The sequence below is a fragment of the Mustelus asterias genome, chromosome 15, assembly GCF_964213995.1.
Source record: "Mustelus asterias chromosome 15, sMusAst1.hap1.1, whole genome shotgun sequence".
Taxonomy (NCBI): domain Eukaryota; kingdom Metazoa; phylum Chordata; class Chondrichthyes; order Carcharhiniformes; family Triakidae; genus Mustelus; species Mustelus asterias.
Genome location: NC_135815.1, coordinates 73,088,171 through 73,107,677, shown reverse-complemented (window position 1 = coordinate 73,107,677; position 19,507 = coordinate 73,088,171). Strand labels below are relative to the sequence as shown.

General features: G+C 42.3%; 1 protein-coding gene across 1 annotated transcript in view; it reads right to left on the bottom strand.

Moving 5' to 3' along the window:
- The window catches only part of igf2r (insulin-like growth factor 2 receptor), a 175,573-nt gene that overhangs the window by 6,357 nt on the left and 149,709 nt on the right, over positions 1–19,507 (bottom strand). The window contains exons 41-47 of the mRNA XM_078230119.1: positions 15,240–15,376; positions 13,719–13,836; positions 9,958–10,104; positions 9,373–9,557; positions 5,723–5,909; positions 3,957–4,115; positions 370–439 (exon numbers count right to left, since the gene is read on the bottom strand). Coding sequence (XP_078086245.1) covers positions 370–439; positions 3,957–4,115; positions 5,723–5,909; positions 9,373–9,557; positions 9,958–10,104; positions 13,719–13,836; positions 15,240–15,376 — 1,003 coding nt within the window. The remainder of the gene's footprint in view (positions 1–369; positions 440–3,956; positions 4,116–5,722; positions 5,910–9,372; positions 9,558–9,957; positions 10,105–13,718; positions 13,837–15,239; positions 15,377–19,507) is intronic.

Below are 19,507 nucleotides of genomic sequence, written 5' to 3'. Positions count from 1 at the left end.
TCCCTGCCCAGTGAAGCAGTTGAGGCTACCTCATTGAATGTTTTTAAGGCAAGGATAGACAAATTTTTGAACAGTAAAGGAATTAAGGGTTATGGTAAGCAGGCAGGTACGTGAAGCCAAGTCCATGAAAAGATCAGCCATGATCTTTTTGAATGACAGAGCTGGCTCGAGGGGCCAGATGGCCTACCCCTGCTCCTAATTCTTATATTATGTTCCACTTGAGAATTGATACCTCAATACATTTTAAATATACCCTCTGAAATATCTTGGTTTCAATGTAATAGCCAGGACTGTCTTCTGTACTTGCCTTAGAAGCACTATTTCTTACAACATGGGAAAAGTCTCAAGCAATTATGAATAAAGTTTTACCTTTGTGTATTTATATGCAACTCCAGTTCCTCTCCTGCAACAGCCTTTCACTTTTTGTAGAATAATTTCCCTAGAAAAATGAAAAGAACAAACGTTACATTCTCATTGGATCTTTAAAGCACCTTTAGCAAAAATACCAAGGTGCTTCAAAGGAGTGTTACTAAATAATATTTTACACTGGGAGGTGACAAAAGGCCGTGTTCAAAGAGGTGGCTTTTAAGGCTCGTCTTCAGTGGCAGAGACACGCAGAGGAAATTCCAGAGCTTAGGAAGTAGGCAACAGAAGGTATGACTGCCAATGACAGCAGGATGATAACCAGGGATCTGCATGAGACCAGAAATTGAAAAAAGGCAAGATCTGAGGGTTGATAGAGGATAGAGAGATAGGAAGGGACAAGACAATGGATGAACTTAAAAATCAAAGGCACTCTTGGATCAGGAGCCAATGTGGATCAGCAGGCACAGAGGCAATGGCTGAAGGGGCCTGGTGCAAATTAGGATACAGGGAGCAAAGGATAAAAGTAAATTACTGCAGATGCTGGAATCTGAAACCAAAAGAGAAAATGCTGGAAAATCTCAGCAGATCTGGCAGCATCCTGTAAAGAGAGAAAAGAGCTGACGGTTTGAGTGCAGACTTTGACAAAGGGTCACCTGGACTCGAAACGTCAGCTCTTTCCTCTCCTTAGATGCTGTCAGACCTGCTGAGATTTTCCAGCATTTTCTCTTTTGGTTACAGGGAGCAGAGTTTTGAGTGAGCTCAAGTTTACGGAGAGTGCAAAGTGGGAGACCGATCAGAAGATAGGGAGTATTAGGAGTGGAAATAAGTGGTCTCGGTGATTGAGAGAACATGGAGGTGGAAGCTCACATCAGGGTCAAATAAGACAACGGTTTCTGCTTCAGTTTCAGAAACCAACAGGGAGAGGGATGAAGTCATTGGCTAGGGAAGAGTTGGGGTGGTGAATATTAAACGTGGAGAACATTTCTGCTCGTTCCATACTGGATTTTGATTGAGCAGTGTGGTCAAGAAAGGTGGCAGTTAAGTTGAGTTGGTGTTGTTAATGTATTTGTGGATGCTGTTGTCAAGTGATATCATGTAGATAAGAAATAGGAGGGGACCAAGGATAGATCCTTGTGGAGACTCGAGGTAACAATACACTGGTGATAAATTTTCGGATTTTCTTACGCTGCAGAACAAACCTCCTCTGAACCTTAACTAGTGCCACTTGAACTAAAACTAAGTCCGAGTGTATACAGGCTGACCCTGGTGATTAAATATTCAGCCTCTACTTTGCAATCTGTTGACTGTAAAAGCGGAAACTCTCCTACAGAAATAAGGGGAAACCATTCTTTTTGGTAACCTTTTATTTTTATATTTATTTGTGGCACAACATTTTTTTTCTTTATTCATTTGTGGGATATGGATGTCGCTGACTGGCCCATCACTAGTTGCCCTTGAACTGAGTGGCTTGCGAGACCTTTCAGAGGGCAGTTGAGCATCAACCACATGACTGTGGATCTGGAGTCACACGTAGCCCAGACCAGGTAAGGACGACAGATTTGCTTTCCTAAAGAACATTAGTGAATCAGATGGGTTTTCCCAACAATTGACAATAGTTTAATGCTCATCAGTTGAGTCTTAATTCCAGATTTTTTTTATTGAATTCAAATTCCACCATTTGCTGTAACAGGATTTGAACCCAGTCCCCAGAACATTAGCTGAGTTTTTGGATTAATAGTTTAGTGATAATACCACTAGGCCATCACCTTCATGTACTAATGGCTGTGGGGAAACATTTGCCTTGTAATATTCCCCACCCTCATTATGAATTAGTTTCTGATTATTTTCACATTAAAGTGCATTAGGTGAAAAATACAGAACAACCAACATTTTAAAAAAAAATCATTTGACAGTCACCCAAAATTAGACTTTACGGCTTCATAATCTTCGCTACGTAGCGGTTGTCTCGATTGCAAACTGACTTTTCTTACAGAATCTTATAGTCATGTCTCAACACCTAAACCCAGTAATCAAATAAAGTTTAAAAGTTTATTTATTAGTCACAAGTAACACTGACTAATTACACAGTTACATTAACTGTTACATTAACACTGCAATGAAGTTACTGTGCAGTGTATTTTTGTTATTTATTTCCTATCAAGTTTCTGAAAAACAAGGAAGGCAGAAATTCAATTCTAAGGTTCAATTCTAAGGTTACAAAACAAAATGTATAAAGTAAAATTGTCATGGCAGAGAAGTTCAAATAGCTGGAGAGCAACAACTTGGCATTGGAAAAATGGGTAATGAAAATGAAAAATCAAGGACCAGATTGATCCTTTTAAAATGTTGGAATAGGTTATGAACAAGAACTAAGCAGATATATTACTTTTAGATTTGTGAAGGCACATCGGTAAATCAGTAAAACAAAAGTGACATTGAGATGGAAATAAGTTATTGTAAATGATAGGGAATGTACTATAATTTGCGTGAATAGGAGTATGATTATTAATAAGGCTTCATGGGGGCTGCTCTGATTTTTATCCATTAAATCTTGGAGGGTATTAAATTTGAAGACACTGCTAACCCTTTCACATTTCTGTAAGGATATCAGTAGATTGCAAGCAGATTTACACAAGTGAAAGGGTTTGTAAACATCCAATACTATCTGAATATAGAGAAATATCATATTAGGTGCATAAGGCTAGGCTATGTAGGTGTCCATTAGAAGTGAAAGAGAAAGGGACTTTTCATCTAGTCATCTAGTCAAGTAATTAATGTTCCCTAGACAATACAAGGTAGTTATCAAGGCATCAAGTACGTCTAATAAGCCTCAACTGAGTACAAAACTAAAAGCAATGTACACTGGTTATTTAAGACTTCACTCAAGGTTTGTCCCTGTTTTCATAGTCAAATTGGCTTATATTTCAAGAAAAGGTGCAGTGTAAGCTAATTACCTAAACATATCTCTTGTGATGTGCTAAGAGAGTTGGAGTCGGTTACTTTGGAGAAATGTAGGTTCAGAGAACAAATGATTGACTATAGTTTTGAATAAATATTCATATGAAAAACTATGGTCGGACTAGAGGCCATGCTGATAAAGTCCACAGGCTGAGAATCAAGTTGGATACCAGAAAGTATTTATTCCAAGTGTTGTTAAACACTAGCATTCGGTTTGCATGGATATCCTGGTTGACAGCAAAGGTCATCTGCAAGTTTGAATGGGGCACCTTGCAGCATATCAAATCAAGGGAAGGTCGGTGAGGGGGAGAGATGAAACATCTAATTAAGAGTTATGGATACCTGCAACCTTAATTTTCCTGGTCCTGCTGAAATTTGCCATTTCTCCCTCCCTCCCCATTTTTCCCTGAAGAGTTATCGCCAGAGATTGGGAGCTGGTGCTTCAGGTTTCACTGTCCAGCCTAAGCACGAATGAGGAAAACTGTATTTTCTCTCTCTCTCTCTTCCAATCCATTTATAAGTTAAAAGGTGTCGGGCAAACAGGTAGGGAAGGTGCAGTGTTCCATTTAAAACAGTGCTTCTACTTAAAAATTGAATAAAATCCAGCAACATCACCACTGTTTCATTCATACCTTCTTTCTTGCTTGTAAAGTAACAAGATGAGTAGGCAAGCAGTCAGCACCACCAGTAAAACACTGAGCACTGCCCCCACAGCCCTGCTTCTTCCAGACAAACCCATGGCATTGTTTCCACTCTGTGACTTTACATCTGGAATCACAGGATTGACAGACCTGCACAAGCAGGAAAAGGAATGAGTTAGGCAGTTCACACTTGCAGAGCAGGACTTCTCTTTAGCACATCGATTGTTAGGACCCCTTGCCTGCGCTCTCTCTACACCTACATTATAAAGTTCCCTTTAATGAACAAATTCTTGCAAACTGCAAAGCCAATCTTGTCTTAGTGCAAGTACTTTGTCTTGTACTTCAGCCTTTTCAATGCTGGAGCATATCAGCAGTAGGTTAACATATAAAAACACACTTGTATTTATGTAGCACTTCATCTCAAAATATCCCAAGCACATTTCTCAAAAGTATTCATTGCTCTCGTACATGAAATGCAGCGCCAATCTGTACATAGCAAGGCTCCACAAACAGCAGCCTGAAACTGACCAGATCATCATCTTTGTGATGTTAGTTTGAGAGAGAAATATTGGCCAAGTCTCCAGGGAGAACTGCTCTGCTTGTTTCAAATAGTAGCACAAGATCTTGAGTCCAGTTTAGAAGGCATATCTAGGATTTAATCTCTCATTGGAAAGGTGGCACCTTCAATAATACAGCAGTCAATATCAATCGACCAAGTGTTTATGAAGCCTTCATTTGTACAGATTTAACTTACCTTAGGGCTGACGTATGGAATGTGGAAGACCATCAACTCAATGCCCTACTTTTCTCCACTATAGACTCTACCCATCCATTGCATAACTCATTTAAGAGCTTTCCTAGGTTTCTTCTCAAATAGAATGGCTGAAGGCTTTTAAGATTAAGGGCCAAATTTGTATTTATTGGGTTGTTAAATTTGGAAATGCCCGTTTGCCTGAGGGTTTTTTTTGCAAGCAGGAATTTTCATTTCCACCACATGATCTGAACACCTGAATCATAGAATCATAGAATCCCTACAGTACAGAAAGAGGCCATTCGGCCCATTGAGTCTGCACCGACCACAATCCCACCCAGGCCCTACCCCCATATCCCTACATATTTTACCCGCTAATCCCTCTAATCTACGCATCCCAAGACACTAAGGGGCAATTTTAGCATGGCCAATCAATCTACCCCGCACATCTTTGGACTGTGGGAGGAAACCGGAGCACCCGGAGGAAACCCACGCAGACACGAGGAGAATGTGCAAACTCCACACAGACAGTGACCCAAGCCGGGAATCGAACCCAGGTCCCTGGAGCTGTGAAGCAGCAGTGCTAACCACTGTGCTACCGTGCCGCCCTTTCGATACTGCTTTCCATCTTCCCACCTCAGGTATTCTACAGTTCAGTCAAAAAGTTGCCCTTTTTCTTCCAAGTATTTTCCCAGTTAGATCAAATGTTTTAAATAATGTAAATAGCCCAGGGCTCAAAATGAATCACACTCTTGAAACTCAGAGGAGGCTTGAGTTTGATCTTAAGGTAATAAATGCATGTTCTTTTTGCAAACAAAAATTCTAATGTGAATACATGCTGGGTGAGATGAGACTTCACATTTTTGAAAGCCTAGACAGATTGCTCAATAAATGAAATTCTGTTTGCAACAACTAAAAATTCAGCAACAAAACAAAAATGTCAAAGGAGAAATATTGAAAATCAGTTTTCAGCAGCTTAAATCTATAAATATCTGGGGAAACTCACGTAAGTGCACAGACTGCCTGTGTGTACCAGGTAAACAGGTACTGGCAGTCTGAAGTCTCATGAAGGAAATCTGGTTTCCCTTCTCCTGCTGATTCACTGCAGTGAATGAACATGGTGGAGGAAGCGTTCTTGGATTTATCCCGGCCGCACACAGAGTAAGAAGAGAAAACTACATCCAGCTCATCATCTGGAAACAAAAAAATGAACAGCAATATAAAATTATACTGCAATATAAAATTATACCACAAGATCAATATGGCCTCTATATTATAATGTGGAGATGCCAACATTGGACTGGGGTAAACACAGTAAGGAGTCTAACAACACCAGGTTAAAGCCCACCAGGTTTATTTGGTAGCAAACCCACTAGCTTTTGGAGCGCTGCTCCTTCGTCAGGGGAGTGGAAGATCTGCTCATAAACAGCAAACAGGGCATATAAAGACACAAACTCAATTTACAGAATAATGAATAATGATTGGAATGCAAGTCTTTGCAGCTAATCAAGTCTTAAAGGTACAGACAATGTGAGTGGAGAGAGCATTAGCACAGGTTAAAGAGATGTGTATTGTCTCCAGACAGGACAGCCAGTGAGACTTTGCAAGTCCAGGCAAGTTGTGGGAGTTACAGATAGTGTGACATGAACCCAAGATCCCGGTTGAGGCCGTCCTCATGTGTGCGGAACCTGGCTATCAGTCTCTGCTCAGCGACTCTGCGCTGTCGTATGTTGTGAAGGCCGCCTTGGAGAACGCTTACCCAAAGATCAGAGGCCGAATGCCCGTGACCGCTGAAGTGCTCCCCAACAGGAAGAGAACAGTCGTGCCTGGTGATTGTCGAGCGGATCCCACCACACACTTGCGCCGCCTCAAGACCACAAATGCACTCAGGGCCAAGCATGACCGTCCTAAGGTCTTGGATTGCTTTGGCTGCGTGCCAGATGGCGACCCCCACGAGCTCATCCAGCACGTCCCTGATCCTGGTCACCCCAGCATCCACGGCCCTCCTCTCCGCCAGCCATCTGAAGTTATATGGCTGGAGGAGTGGATTTCCGAGCAGCGGCTCTCGTACAAGATCCGCTACTCCTGACAGGGGAGAGCTGCGTCACGAGGCAACAGTGTTCCAGACTGTGAAAAGGCCCTGGTAAAAGACGGGCAATGCCTGTGAGGAGGTCGGAAGATTGATATGCAGGAGTTGCATGTCATAGTTCAGCTCATGCACCTGGCAGAAGAAATACGTCGCCAGGGCACACCATTGTGGAGGAGGTTCGATGTAAAGGTATCGCTGCAGGCGGAAGATCGCTACCTGTGTGCAGAGGCACACCCTCCCTAAGTGGGAGATACAGAACCTCAGCAGGGATCCAGTACAGCCTCTTGTCGCAGAAGAACCGGACGAGGGTTCTCTGGATGTTTGTGACAAAGTCAGGGGGAGGGGTCCAAGTGACCAGCCGGTACCACAACATGGTGGCGAGCAGCTGGTTTATGACGAGAACTCGCGCCCTGTAGGACAGCACTCGGAGCAGTCCTGTCCAGCGACTCAGGCGAGTGGAGACTTTGGCCTCCAACTCCTGCCAGTTTGCTGGCCAGGATTCCTTGGCTGGACAGAGATGGACCCCCAAGTAGAGGAGATTGGTCCTGCTCAGGTGAAAGGCCTGAGCTCCTCCGAAGGGGGTCCGTCTCCCACAGACCGAACAGGAGCCCGGAGCACTTGGCCCAGTTGATCCTGGCGGAGGATGCGGCGGAGCACACGGTCTGGCATTCTCGCATCCTCCACAGGTCAGCCAGGTCCATGAACATGAGGAGCACGTCATCAGCGCAAGCCAACAGGATCACCCGGACGCCCAGGCTGCGCAGAGCTAAACCCGACAACCTCCTCCGCAAGAGATGCAGGAATGGCTCCACGCAAATCGAACACAGTTGGCCGGACAAGGGGCAGCCCTGCTGCACTCCTCTCCCAAAGCAAAGGGACACAGTCAGGAACCCATTAACCTTAATCAGATACACTGCGGCAGAGTACAGTAATCGGATCCGGGCGACAAAATGCATCCCGAACCCGAACGCCTGCAGAGTTCTGAGCAGATACACGTGCTCCACCCTGTCGAATACCTTCTCCTAATCAATGGACAAGGTGGCACTCGACAGACCAGCTCTCTGGGAATGGTGGATTAGATCCCAGACAAGGTGGAAGCCATTGCCCTGGCAAAGATCTTATAATCCGTGCTGAGGGAGGAGACCGGGTGCCAGTTCTTTAAAAGGCACAGATCCCCCTTCTTGGGCAGAAGGGCAATGATTGCCCTGCTTTAAATAGGGAGCATGAGGCTCCCTGATTTAACCATCAATTAGGACTCATCAGGTACTTCTTTTCAAGATACAACTCATCAGGTATTACTTTTCAATACCGGATAGGACTCATCAGGTAGCTCTTTTGAATACCAACCAAATAAACAAACTCAAATTAACTCTTCATACTCTAGCAAGCCAACCTCATTAGCCTGGCTGAAGACATCTCACACACAATACAAAATCCAAATAAATTCCATGCCTAAAGATTGCCAGGTAAAGGATCTGGAGATAACATGTTACTCAAACATGTGTCCACTGCATGCATATTCTAAAATTTCCTTTTCCATGTGGGATATTCTTCAATCCTTTGTGCCCCTTGGTTGCCCTTTCCTCCACAATCATCATCTGTGCATTTCTCTATCTCCGATTAAAGCTTCCAATTCTCTATCTTAATCCAATTGCTTTTACTCGTCTCCTGCTGTCCGAGGATCAGATGCTTTTTGAATAGCCCTCCAATCTACTTCACTTATGTTTTTTCCTCTCGATAGTGGGAACAAATCAGTTTGTTGCTATTTTTGCTCCCTCCCACAATGATCTCCATTTGAGGTGAAAACAAGTTCCAAAGATCTGGGCTCTTCTTACACTTGGTCCTTTTAACATTTTTTTTGTAAGCCAAGGTCTAGATCAGAGTAAAACCTCTAACAAGGAGAAATTGCTACTGGAGAAGTAAATACAATGGCAGCATAAAATGAGGTAATGTATAGATTATTAATTTCTGTAGAGAAGTACTCAAAAATTAGTGTGGAAAATTAGACAGTTTTCAGTTGGTCCCACGAACATTAACGGTTATAGAAACAAACGACATGCATTTATGTGTATAATATAATATTCCTATTCATGAAATCAGGCATCCAAAAGTACTTTGCGGCCAATTAAGTAATTTTGAAGTGTAGTCACTGTTGTAATGTAGGAAACTTAGCAACCAGCTTGCACACAGCAAAGCTCCACAAACAGTTTGATAATGGTTGGACAATGAGTATTGTCAGTTGAGGGAGGAATGCTGGCCATGACAACTGGGAGAACTCCCCTGCTTTTATTCAAAACAGTACTTTGGACATTTTACATCTAGCTGCGCACACTGACCGTGCTTTGGTTTCAGCATCCCAAGCAAAAGGCCTCATCTCCTATACTGCACTGAAGTGCCGAGAGAGATTTTGTGCTGAGGTCTGAATATTTTACAGATAAAAATATTCTAGGAAGATTACAGCAGATTTATATCAACCCTGTTTTGTGTCAAGATCATTTCTAACGGTTTATTTCCTGAAAGCTCAATGACTAAGAAAAGCAAGGAAATTACTGATTGCAAGTATTTACCTTCAATGTAGTATTTTGCTTTAGACACTATGCCTATGCGCCTGAAGTAAGGCTGGTTAGTTTTGACCTGACAGATATTGGATCCTTGGCACTGAGCATGTTCAGGATTTATGATCCCAGAAAGCTGGACATTGTAGATATAGGAGTCGCCATTTGATCTAGTGTCACCTGAAGCGTGGTACAACCTGTAACACAAAGCAGGAATTTGTAGCAGTTTGTTAAATGAGTGCTACCTATAGTCTTCAGTGTGAAACCCCAATAGCAAAAACAATTGGCAAATTAAAGAGCTTTAAAAATGGGCAAAATATGTCAATCGCATGAAGATTAACTGTACCATTCAGAGCTAGGTTTCGTTCAATATTTGAACGTTCACAGAAATTTAGCTGGATAAAATCATTTAAAATTTTTTTTCATGCTCTAGAGATTTAACTTATTTTGAGAGCCGGCACTGTGACAAGTCACAACCATATAGGTCTTCACGACAACAGCTTTCAAAAGTTACATGACACTGAACTTCGTTAACGTGCACAAACAAAGACAAATTGAATGAAAAATATGAAACTAATCAAAATTTACAACACTTACTTAGAATAAATAGATGACAAATTGACTTTCTGGCCAGTTGTTGGACTTTGAATGGTTCCATCTATCATATGAACCTCTTGTGGTTTTCTGGCACAAGCTGCACGAGTCTCCCATACGATTAAAAACTCACACTCTGTTTCATTAAAACTGTAAATAGAGTCAGAGAGTCATAGAAGTTTACAGCATGGAAACAGGACCTTTGGCCCAACTTGCTCATGCCGCCCAGTTTTTATTAAGCTCGTCCCAATTGCCCACATTTGGTCCATTTCCCTCTGTACCAATCTTACCCATGTAACTGTCTAAATGCTTTTTAAAAGACAAAATTGTACCCACCACTATCATTTCTGGCAGTTCGTTCCAGACACTCATCACCCTCAAAAGAATTGCCTCTCTGGACCCTTTTGTATCTCTCCCCTCTCACCTTAAACCTATGCCTTCTAGTTTTAGATTCCCCTACGCTTGGGAAAAGATATTGACTATCTACCTTATCTATGCTCCACATTTTATAGACCTCTATAAGATCACCCTCAAGCCTCCTATACTCCGGGGAAAAAAGTCCTAGTCTAGCCAGGCTCTCCTTATAACTCAAACCATCAAGTCCTTGTAGCATCTGAGTAAATCTTTCCCGTACTCTTTCTAGTTTAATAATACCCTTTCTATAATAGGGTGACCAGAACTGTACACAGTATTCCAAGTGTGGCCTTACTAATGTCTTGTACAACTTCAACAAGATGTCCCAACTTCTGAATTCAATGTTCTGGCCAATGAAATCAAGCATGCCGAATGCTTTCTTCACCACCCTGTCCACCTGTGACTCCACTTTCACGGAGCAATGGACCTGTGCCCCCATATCTGTTCTATAACTCTCCCCACGCCTAACATTAACTGAGTAAGCCCTGCCCTGATTCGATCTACCAAAATGCATCACCTCGCATTTATCTAAATTAAACATCATCTACCATTCATCAGCCCACTGGCCCAATTGATCAAGATCCCGTTGCAATCCTAGATAACCTTCTTCAGTATCCACTATGCCACCAATCTTGTTATCATCTGAAAACTTACTAACATGTTTCCTAAATTCTCAGCCAAATCATTAATATAAGTCACAAACAACAGTGGACCCAGCACTGATCCCCGAGTACAGCACTGGTCACAGGCCTCCAGTTTGAAAAACAACTCTCTACAGCCACCCTGTCTTGTGTCATCAAGCCAATTTTATATCCAATTGGCTGCCTCACCCTGGATCCAGTGAGATTTAACCTTACGTAACAACCTACCAGAGGTAGCTTGGCAGAGGCCTTGCTAAAGCCCATGTAGACAACGTCAACCGCCCTGCCCTCATCTACCTTCTTGGTTACCCCTTCAAAAAACTCAAATTCGAGAGATATAATTTTCCATTCTCAAAGCCATGCTGACTGTCCCTAATCAGTCCTTGCCTCTCTAAATGCTTGTAGATCCTGTCTCAGAATATCTAACAACTTCCCCACTACAGATGTTAGGCTCACCGGCCTGTAGCTCCCAGGCTTTTCCCAGCAGACCTTCTTAAAGGCAAAATATTTGTAACCCTCCAATCTTCAAGCACGTCACCTGTGGCTGTCGATGATTCAAATATCTTTGCTAGGGGACCCGCAGTTTTCTTCCTAGCCTCCCACAACATCCTGGAATACGCTTCATCAGGTCCCAGGGCTGTAACTATCTTGATGCACTTTAAAACTTCCAGCACTTCCTTCTCTGTAATATGTACACTCCTCAAGACATCACTTTATTTCCCCAAGAAAACCATTTGAGTATTGCATTGGCCAGGTTCACCATTCAAAGTAAAGATTAAGAATCCGCAGAAGGTCCAATATTCAGCAAAATGTAAACATGCAAAATAAATTTTCTTGATACTAATAGACAATTTTGGACTCAAAGATTGAAACATGTTTGTCCAAAATGAAATATTTAGAAATGTTTCGTTCTTCACCCTAAATATGTTTCCCCTTCAAATTTCCTCCAAAAATCTCTCAAATATGAAGGCACAACCACTGATGAAACAATAATTGGGGCCTAGTTTCTGGGATGGAAAGTCTAACTTCAAGTGGGCGGCACGGTGGCACAGTGGTTAGCACTGCAGCCTCACAGCGCCAGAGACCTGGGTTCAATTCCTGGCCTGGGTCACTGTGTGGAGTTTACACATTCTCCCCGTGTCTGCGTAGGTTTCCTCCGGGTGCTCCGGTTTCCTCCCTCAGTCCAAAGATGTGCAGGTTAGGTGGATTGGCCATGCTAAATTGCCCCTTAGGGGACTAGCTAGAGTAAATGCATGGGCTCATGGGGATAGGGCCTGGGTGGGATTGTGGTTGGTGCAGACTCGATGGGCCAAATGGCCTCCTTCTGCACTGCAGGATTCTATGCTTTATTCACCTTGACTGGGCACTATCGAGTATACAACACTTAGATTTAACCTGAATTTCACAATTCAAGTGGTGTGCCTCGGGGATCAGTGTTGGGACCACAATTGTTTACAATTTACCTAGATGATTTAGAGTTGGGGACCAAGTGTAGTGTGTCAAAATTCGCAGATGACACTAAGATAAGTGGCAGAGCAAAGTGTGCAGAGGACGCTGAAAGTCTGCAGAGGGATATAGATAGTCTAAGTGAGTGGGTGAGGGTCTGGCAGATGAAGTACAATGTTAAATGTGAGGTCATCCATTTTGGCAGGAACAACAGCAAAATGGACTATTATTTAAATGGTAAAAAATTGCAGCATGCTGCTGTGCAAAGGGACCTGGTGTCCTTGTGCAAGAATCACAAGGAATTGGTTTGCAGCTGCAGCAGGTAATTAAGAAGGCAAATGGGATTTTGTCCTTCATTGCTAGAGGGATGAAGTTTAAAAACAGTGAGGTTATGTTGCAGCTGTATAGGGTGCTGGTGAGGTCACACCTGGAGTACTGTGTACAGTTTTGGTCTCCTTACTTGAGAAAGAATGTACTGGCACTAGAGGTTATGCAGAGGAGATTCATTAGGTTGATTCCGGAGTTGAGGGGGTTGGCTTATGAGGAGAGACTGAGTAGACTGGGGCTATACTCATTGGAATTCAGAAGAATGAGGGGAGATCTTATAGAAACATACAAGATTATGAAGGGAATAGATAAGCTAGAAGCAGTGAAGTTGGTTCCTCTGGCAGGTGAAACTAGAACTAGGGGGCCTGGCCTCAAAATAAGGGGGAGCAGATTTAGGACCGAGTTGAGGAGGAACTTCTTCACCCAAAGAGTTGTGAATCTGTGCAATTCCCTGCCCAGTGAAGCAGTTGAGGCTACCTCATTGAATGTTTTTAAGCCAAGGATAGATAAATTTTTGAACAGTAAAGGAATTAAGGGTTATGGTGAGTGGGCGGGTAAGTGGACCTTAGTCCACAAAAAGATCAGCCATGATCTTATTGAATGGCGGAGCAGGCTCAAGGGGCCAGATGGCCTACTCCTGCTCCTAGTTCTTATTTCCACAAAGTGTATTGGAAATACTATTTTGTCGAGAAGTCTTCACTGTCGAGTTGCCGTGACACTGCTATCTTTCTGGTGGGTAACCAGTGCCCATCACTGTGTACAAGAGTAGTCGAGACTAATTTGCATTTTAAATATGCGACCCTTGCTTTACTCCTGCCTTGGTCTGCTCTTCCAATGTTTCAGACCGAGTCTGTGCTTGATGGAATCAAGATGATCCAATTTGGTTATCAGATTTTTATCAATACTTCAAATAATTGGAGGAAAGGTCTCCCTCACCTTTTAAACTCCGGTACTCCAGCAGTTGATGAGCACTGCATTTGTATAATCGTCTTTGCATGCTTTCCTGTGCGACACGCAAAATAGCCATTTGAATAATTCACATAAAGATATTTATCTGGAAAAAAATGGAGATAAAAGCTTTTAGGCTAAATTAGCTTGTCAAGCAACTCTTCACAGCATGTGTCACATTAAGCCATGTTCGTTTGTCCATTTCGCCAACTATACCAGAAAACTGTTACTGTCCACAACATAAATCTAGATCCCATTATTTTGGCTCGAAATGTCACCCTTTAGAGAACTGAACAGAACCCAGCTGACTGACATGGTTACAAAACCACTAGAGCAACCAATGATCTGTTTATTTTGTAGATTAAACCAAGAAGCACTGCACATTAGAGCTTGCAGAGTTTAAATGGGCCTGAAGAGTGGCAGAGTCAAACTGCCTTCAAGTCTAACATTTTTTGGGTAACTCTTGATGTAACCCAGTGGGAACCCTCCAAAGGTTGCGATTTCGCATGGTTCCCAGTGCAGGGCAATTGCCCACTGCAAGTTTGCACTTCCCAAGCAATTGCTCCACAAATTCCTGGGAATTTTCAGGGTGATGTTCCACAGCACATTTTGGGGATAACCCCCAAATACACTGCCCTGGAGTATGGAATCGCTGTTCTGTATCCTAATGCTTATTAAAGTGATATCTCTTCTTCTTAGACACATTCCAAATTTGCATCTCCAAATAAAGTGCGGACACAATGAAACTTAGTTAATATAAGATACTGTTAACAGACACTAAATGGAACATAATAGCTCCCAATATGACATTTCAAACTAAAGGACTGAGCTTTGAGATGTAGGGACATTTAGGAAACAGGTAAAACATTAATTTAGCTAAACTGCAATCATGTAGTATAGATCACTTCTCCCTTCTCTTTTCACTTAGAATGTAAATGACAAAGAAAAAAGCAGGATGTCTTGCTGAGCATTTGTACAACAAAGTCAAAGAACATCAACACAAAATAATATACTGCAACTTTAGGGCTGTAGTTCAGAGTTGGCCTAATCAAGGAACTGTGAAGTGTTCTGTGTAGAGAGTAGGTTCAGGGATTTGAGTTATGTTGGGCTTTAGGGCAGTTAAATGGAAGAGAGTCAGTAAGCAAGATTCAAAAGTCAATACGAGGGAAAATGAATGAGAGAAACTGAATATTAAGCCCTTGTATAAACTTCCAGAGTCTGTTCATGAGCATGCATCACAGAGATACTTTGCCTAAAATGGACTGGATGGTCAGAGGAAATAAACATGTAAATTGTGACTACAGAGAGAGGCAGGGAATCTACAGGCTTGCTTATTAAACCCAGACAGTACGTAGGTTTGGTTTTCTGCTTCAAATGATGACCACAAGTAATTTAGAGTCGAAGACTGGAGATCCTGGCTTAAAATTTTACATTACAGGAAATAGTTGTTTAATGATACGTAAACCGTTACTTGCACTGCATATTAAGGTAAGTGACAAGACATCATACCTCGAATGTCCATTCTTTGGGTGTGAACAAGTCCCAACACCTGGGTTTGACCATTTTTATTCTTTCTGCACATGCTGGCATGTGCAGGGCAGCCTGTGGGTCCTTCATGAACTCCTTGACAGAGATTCATGTAATACCTAGAAGATAAAATTGGAATAAATTCACAACACAAAGGAACAGAAGTAGGCCACATCTTTCGAGCATGTCCAGAATCACAATTGTTATGGTGCAGGAGGCCATTTGGACCATTGTGTCTGCACTAGCCCACCAAACAAGTAGGAGTTACATTCCCTTGCCTTTTCCCTGTACACCTGCACAATGTTTTTAGTCAAATAATCTTATGCCCCCCTGAAGGCCTCAATTACACCTACTCCACCACACTTCCAGGCACTGTTTTTCAGACCCGAAAGGTTTTTCTCACATCACATTTGCTTCTTTTGCAAATCACTTTAAATCTGTGCCCTCTTGCTCTCAATCATTTTACAAGTGGCAACAGTTTCTCCCTATCTATTCCATCCAGTCTCATGATTTTGAACTTCTCTATCAAACCTCCACTTAGCCTTCTTCTCTCCAAGGAGAACAGTTTAACTAAAGTTTCTCATCCACGGAACCATTCTTGTAAACCTCTTCCGCACTCTATTACATTAATAACTTTCCTATATTAGTGTGGCACCCAGAGTTAGAACATTACAGCGCAGTACAAGCCCATCGGCCCTCGATGTTGCGCCGACCAGCGGAACCAATCTAAAGCCCATCTAACCTACACTATTCCAATATCATCCATATGTTTATCCAATAACCATTTGAATGCTCTTAATGTTGACGAGTCCACTACTGCTGCAGGCAGGGCATTCTACGCCCTTACTACTCTGAGTAAAGAACCCACCTCTGACATCTGTACTATATCTATCACCCCTCAATTTAAAGCTATGTCCCCTCGTGTTAGCCATCACCATCCGAGGAAAAAGGCTCTCACTATCCACCCTATCTAATCCTCTGATCATCTTGTATGCCTCTATTAAGTCACCTCTTAACCTTCTTCTCTCCAACGAAAACAACCTCAAGTCCCTCAGCCTTTCCTCATACGATTTTCCCACCATACCAGGCAACATCCTGGTAAATCTCCTCTGCACCCTTTCCAACACTTCCACATCCTTCCTATAATGCGGCGACCAGAACTGTACGCAATACTCCAAGTGTGGCCGCACCAGAGTTTTGTACAGTTGCAACATGACCTCCTGGCTCCGAAACTCAATCCCTCTACCAATAAAAGCTAACACACCGTATGCCTTTAACAACCCTATCAACCTGGGTGCCAACTTTCAGGGATCTATGCACATGGACACCCAGATCCCTCTGTTCATCCACACTACCAAGTATCGTTCCATTAGCCCAGTACTCTGTATTCCTCTTACTCCTTCCAAAGTGAATCACTTCGCACTTTTCCGCATTAAACTCCATTTGCCACCTCTCAGCCCAGCTCTGCAGCTTATCTATGTCCCTCTGTAACCTGCCACTTCCCTCTGCACTGTCTACAACTCCACCGACTTTAGTGTCATCCGCAAATTTACTAACCCATCCTTCGATGCCCTCATCCAGGTTATTAATAAAAATGACAAACAGCAGTGGCCCTAAAACAGATCCTTGCGGTACACCACTAGTAACTGAACGCCAGGATGAATATTTCCCATCAACAACCACCCTTTGTTTTTTTACAGCTAGCCAATTCCTGATCCAAACCACTAAATCACCCTCAATCCCATGTGTCTGTATTTTCTGCAAAAGGTTACCATGGGGAACCTTATCAAACGCTTTGCTAAAATCCATATACACCACATCAACCGCTTTACCCTCATCCACCTCTTTTGGTCACCTTCTCAAAGAACTCAATAAGGTTTGTGAGGCACGACCTACCCTTCACAAAACCGTGTTGACTATCCCTAATCAAATTATTCCTTTCCAGGTGATTATAAATCCTATCTCTTATAATCCTTTCCAATACTTTGCCCACAACAGAAGAGTTGGACATAATATTCCAGCTGAGGTCTAACTAGTGCTTTGTACAAGTTCAGCACAACCTCTTTACTCTTGTACTCTAGCCCCCATTAATAAAGCCTGGAATGTTATATGCTTTATTAACTGCTTTCTTCACTTGTCCTGCCATCTTTAATGATTTGTGCATATATACACCAAGGTCCCTCTGCTCCTGCACCCACTTAAGAATTTTACCCCTCATTTTAAATTGTCTCTCCATATTCTTCCTACCAAAAGGCATCACCTCACACTTCTTTGCATTGAACTTCATCTGCCATCCATCTGCCCACTCCACCAACTTGTCTGGATCGTGTTGAAGTTCTAGACTGTCCGCTTCACGATTTACAATACTTCCAAGTTTTGAGAGATCTGGAAACTTTGTAAACATTCCCTGCATACCATGACCTAGATCATTAATATATATATCAGGAAAAACAAGGGTCCCAATACAGACCCCTGGGAAACTCCACTACAAACCTTCCTCCAGTCCAAAAAATATCCATTAACCATTACCGTTTCTCATTATTCAGCCAAATTTTGCATCCACATTGCTACTGCCACTTGTCTTCCATGAATAATAATTTTTCTCAAGCCTGTTGAGTGGCACTGTATCAAATGCCTTCTGAAAGTCCAGTACACTACTTCAACAGCATTATCCTCAAAGACTCTGTGACCTCAAAAAACTCCAGCAAGTTAAACATGATTCCCCTTTCAGAACTGGCTTTTACTAATCACCCACATTTTTTCCAGGTGACTACCAACTCTATTCCAAATTATTGTTTCTAGAAGTTTGCCCACCACTGCTGTCAAACTGACTAGTCTGTAATTGCTGGGGCTTGAACAAGGGTATAACATTTGCAGTTCTCCAATCCTCTGGTACCAGCCCACGGTCTAAGACTGGAAAGATTATGGCCAGCACCTCTGCAATTCCCATTCTCATTTCCATCAATATCCTTGGATGCATTTCATCTGGTCCAAGTACCTTAACTTAAGTACCAACAGTCTATTCACACTTCTTTCCGAACAATTTTGTTCCACCATTTTATAAGATCAAGACAATCCTCAACCTCAATTCCACTTATTCCTCATATCCTTCGATTATGTTAGAATCCCCAAATTTATTGATTTTGACCTTTAATATAATCAATTGAACATCCAGTCAAAAATCATAAATAGAAGGAGTAGGCCATTCAGTCCTTCGAGCCTGTTCTGTCATTCAATCATATCATGGTTGATTGGATTTTGGCCTCAACTTCCTGCTGGCCCATATATTCCTTGTAGATCAAAAATCTGTAACACAGCATCTATCCTGTCAAGCTCCCTCAGAACCTTGCATGCTTTTATATCATCTCTCATTATTCCAAACGCCAATCGGTATCGGCTCAACCCTTCCAGGAATCAGCATCACGAATATTTTCTGAACCAAGGCAAGTACATTGATGAGACCAAAACTGCACTAGGTGTAGTTGCAGCAATGCCTGTACTGTTGTAGCAGGACTTCCATATTTCTTCCCCTTTACAATAAAGGCCAATATTCCATTTGCCTTCCTAATTATTTGCTGTACTTGCATGCTAGCCTTTTGAGATTCATGTACAAGGATACCCAGATCCCTCCGTACTAGGGCACTTTGGCAAGCAGAATTTAAAAAGCAGAATATTTAAATGGAACAAGGCTACAAAGTGGATAATCTCACATATTCCCATTCCATCTTCCAAATTTTTGCCCACTCACTTAACCCACCACCCTCCTCGCAACTTAATTACCTACCTTTGTTGCTGCAGATTTGCCTTTATCCAAGTTGATATAGATTTAAATAATCGAGGTCTCAGCACTGAAACCTGTGGCACTGTGCCGATTAGTTTGCCAACCTGAAAATGACCCTGACTCTGCTTCCCGTTAATTATCCAAACCATTATTCACGTTAATATTAACCCCAACATAATCTTTTGTGCACCACCTAATTGAATGTCTCTTCTGGACCCCCTTTATCCTGTCTGCTCGAGATATACAAAAAGGACCTAATAATTTTATCAAACATGATTTCCGTTTCACAAAACCTCTGGGTAGAGAATTCCAAAGATTCACAATGCTTCAAATAAAGGAATTTCTTTCGACCAAAAGAGAAAATGCTGGAAAATCTCAGCAGGTCTGGCAGCATCTGTGAGAAAAGAGCCAATGTTGCGAGTCCAGATGACTCTTTGTCAAAGCTAAAAAGGCATAGAAAGTGGGAGAT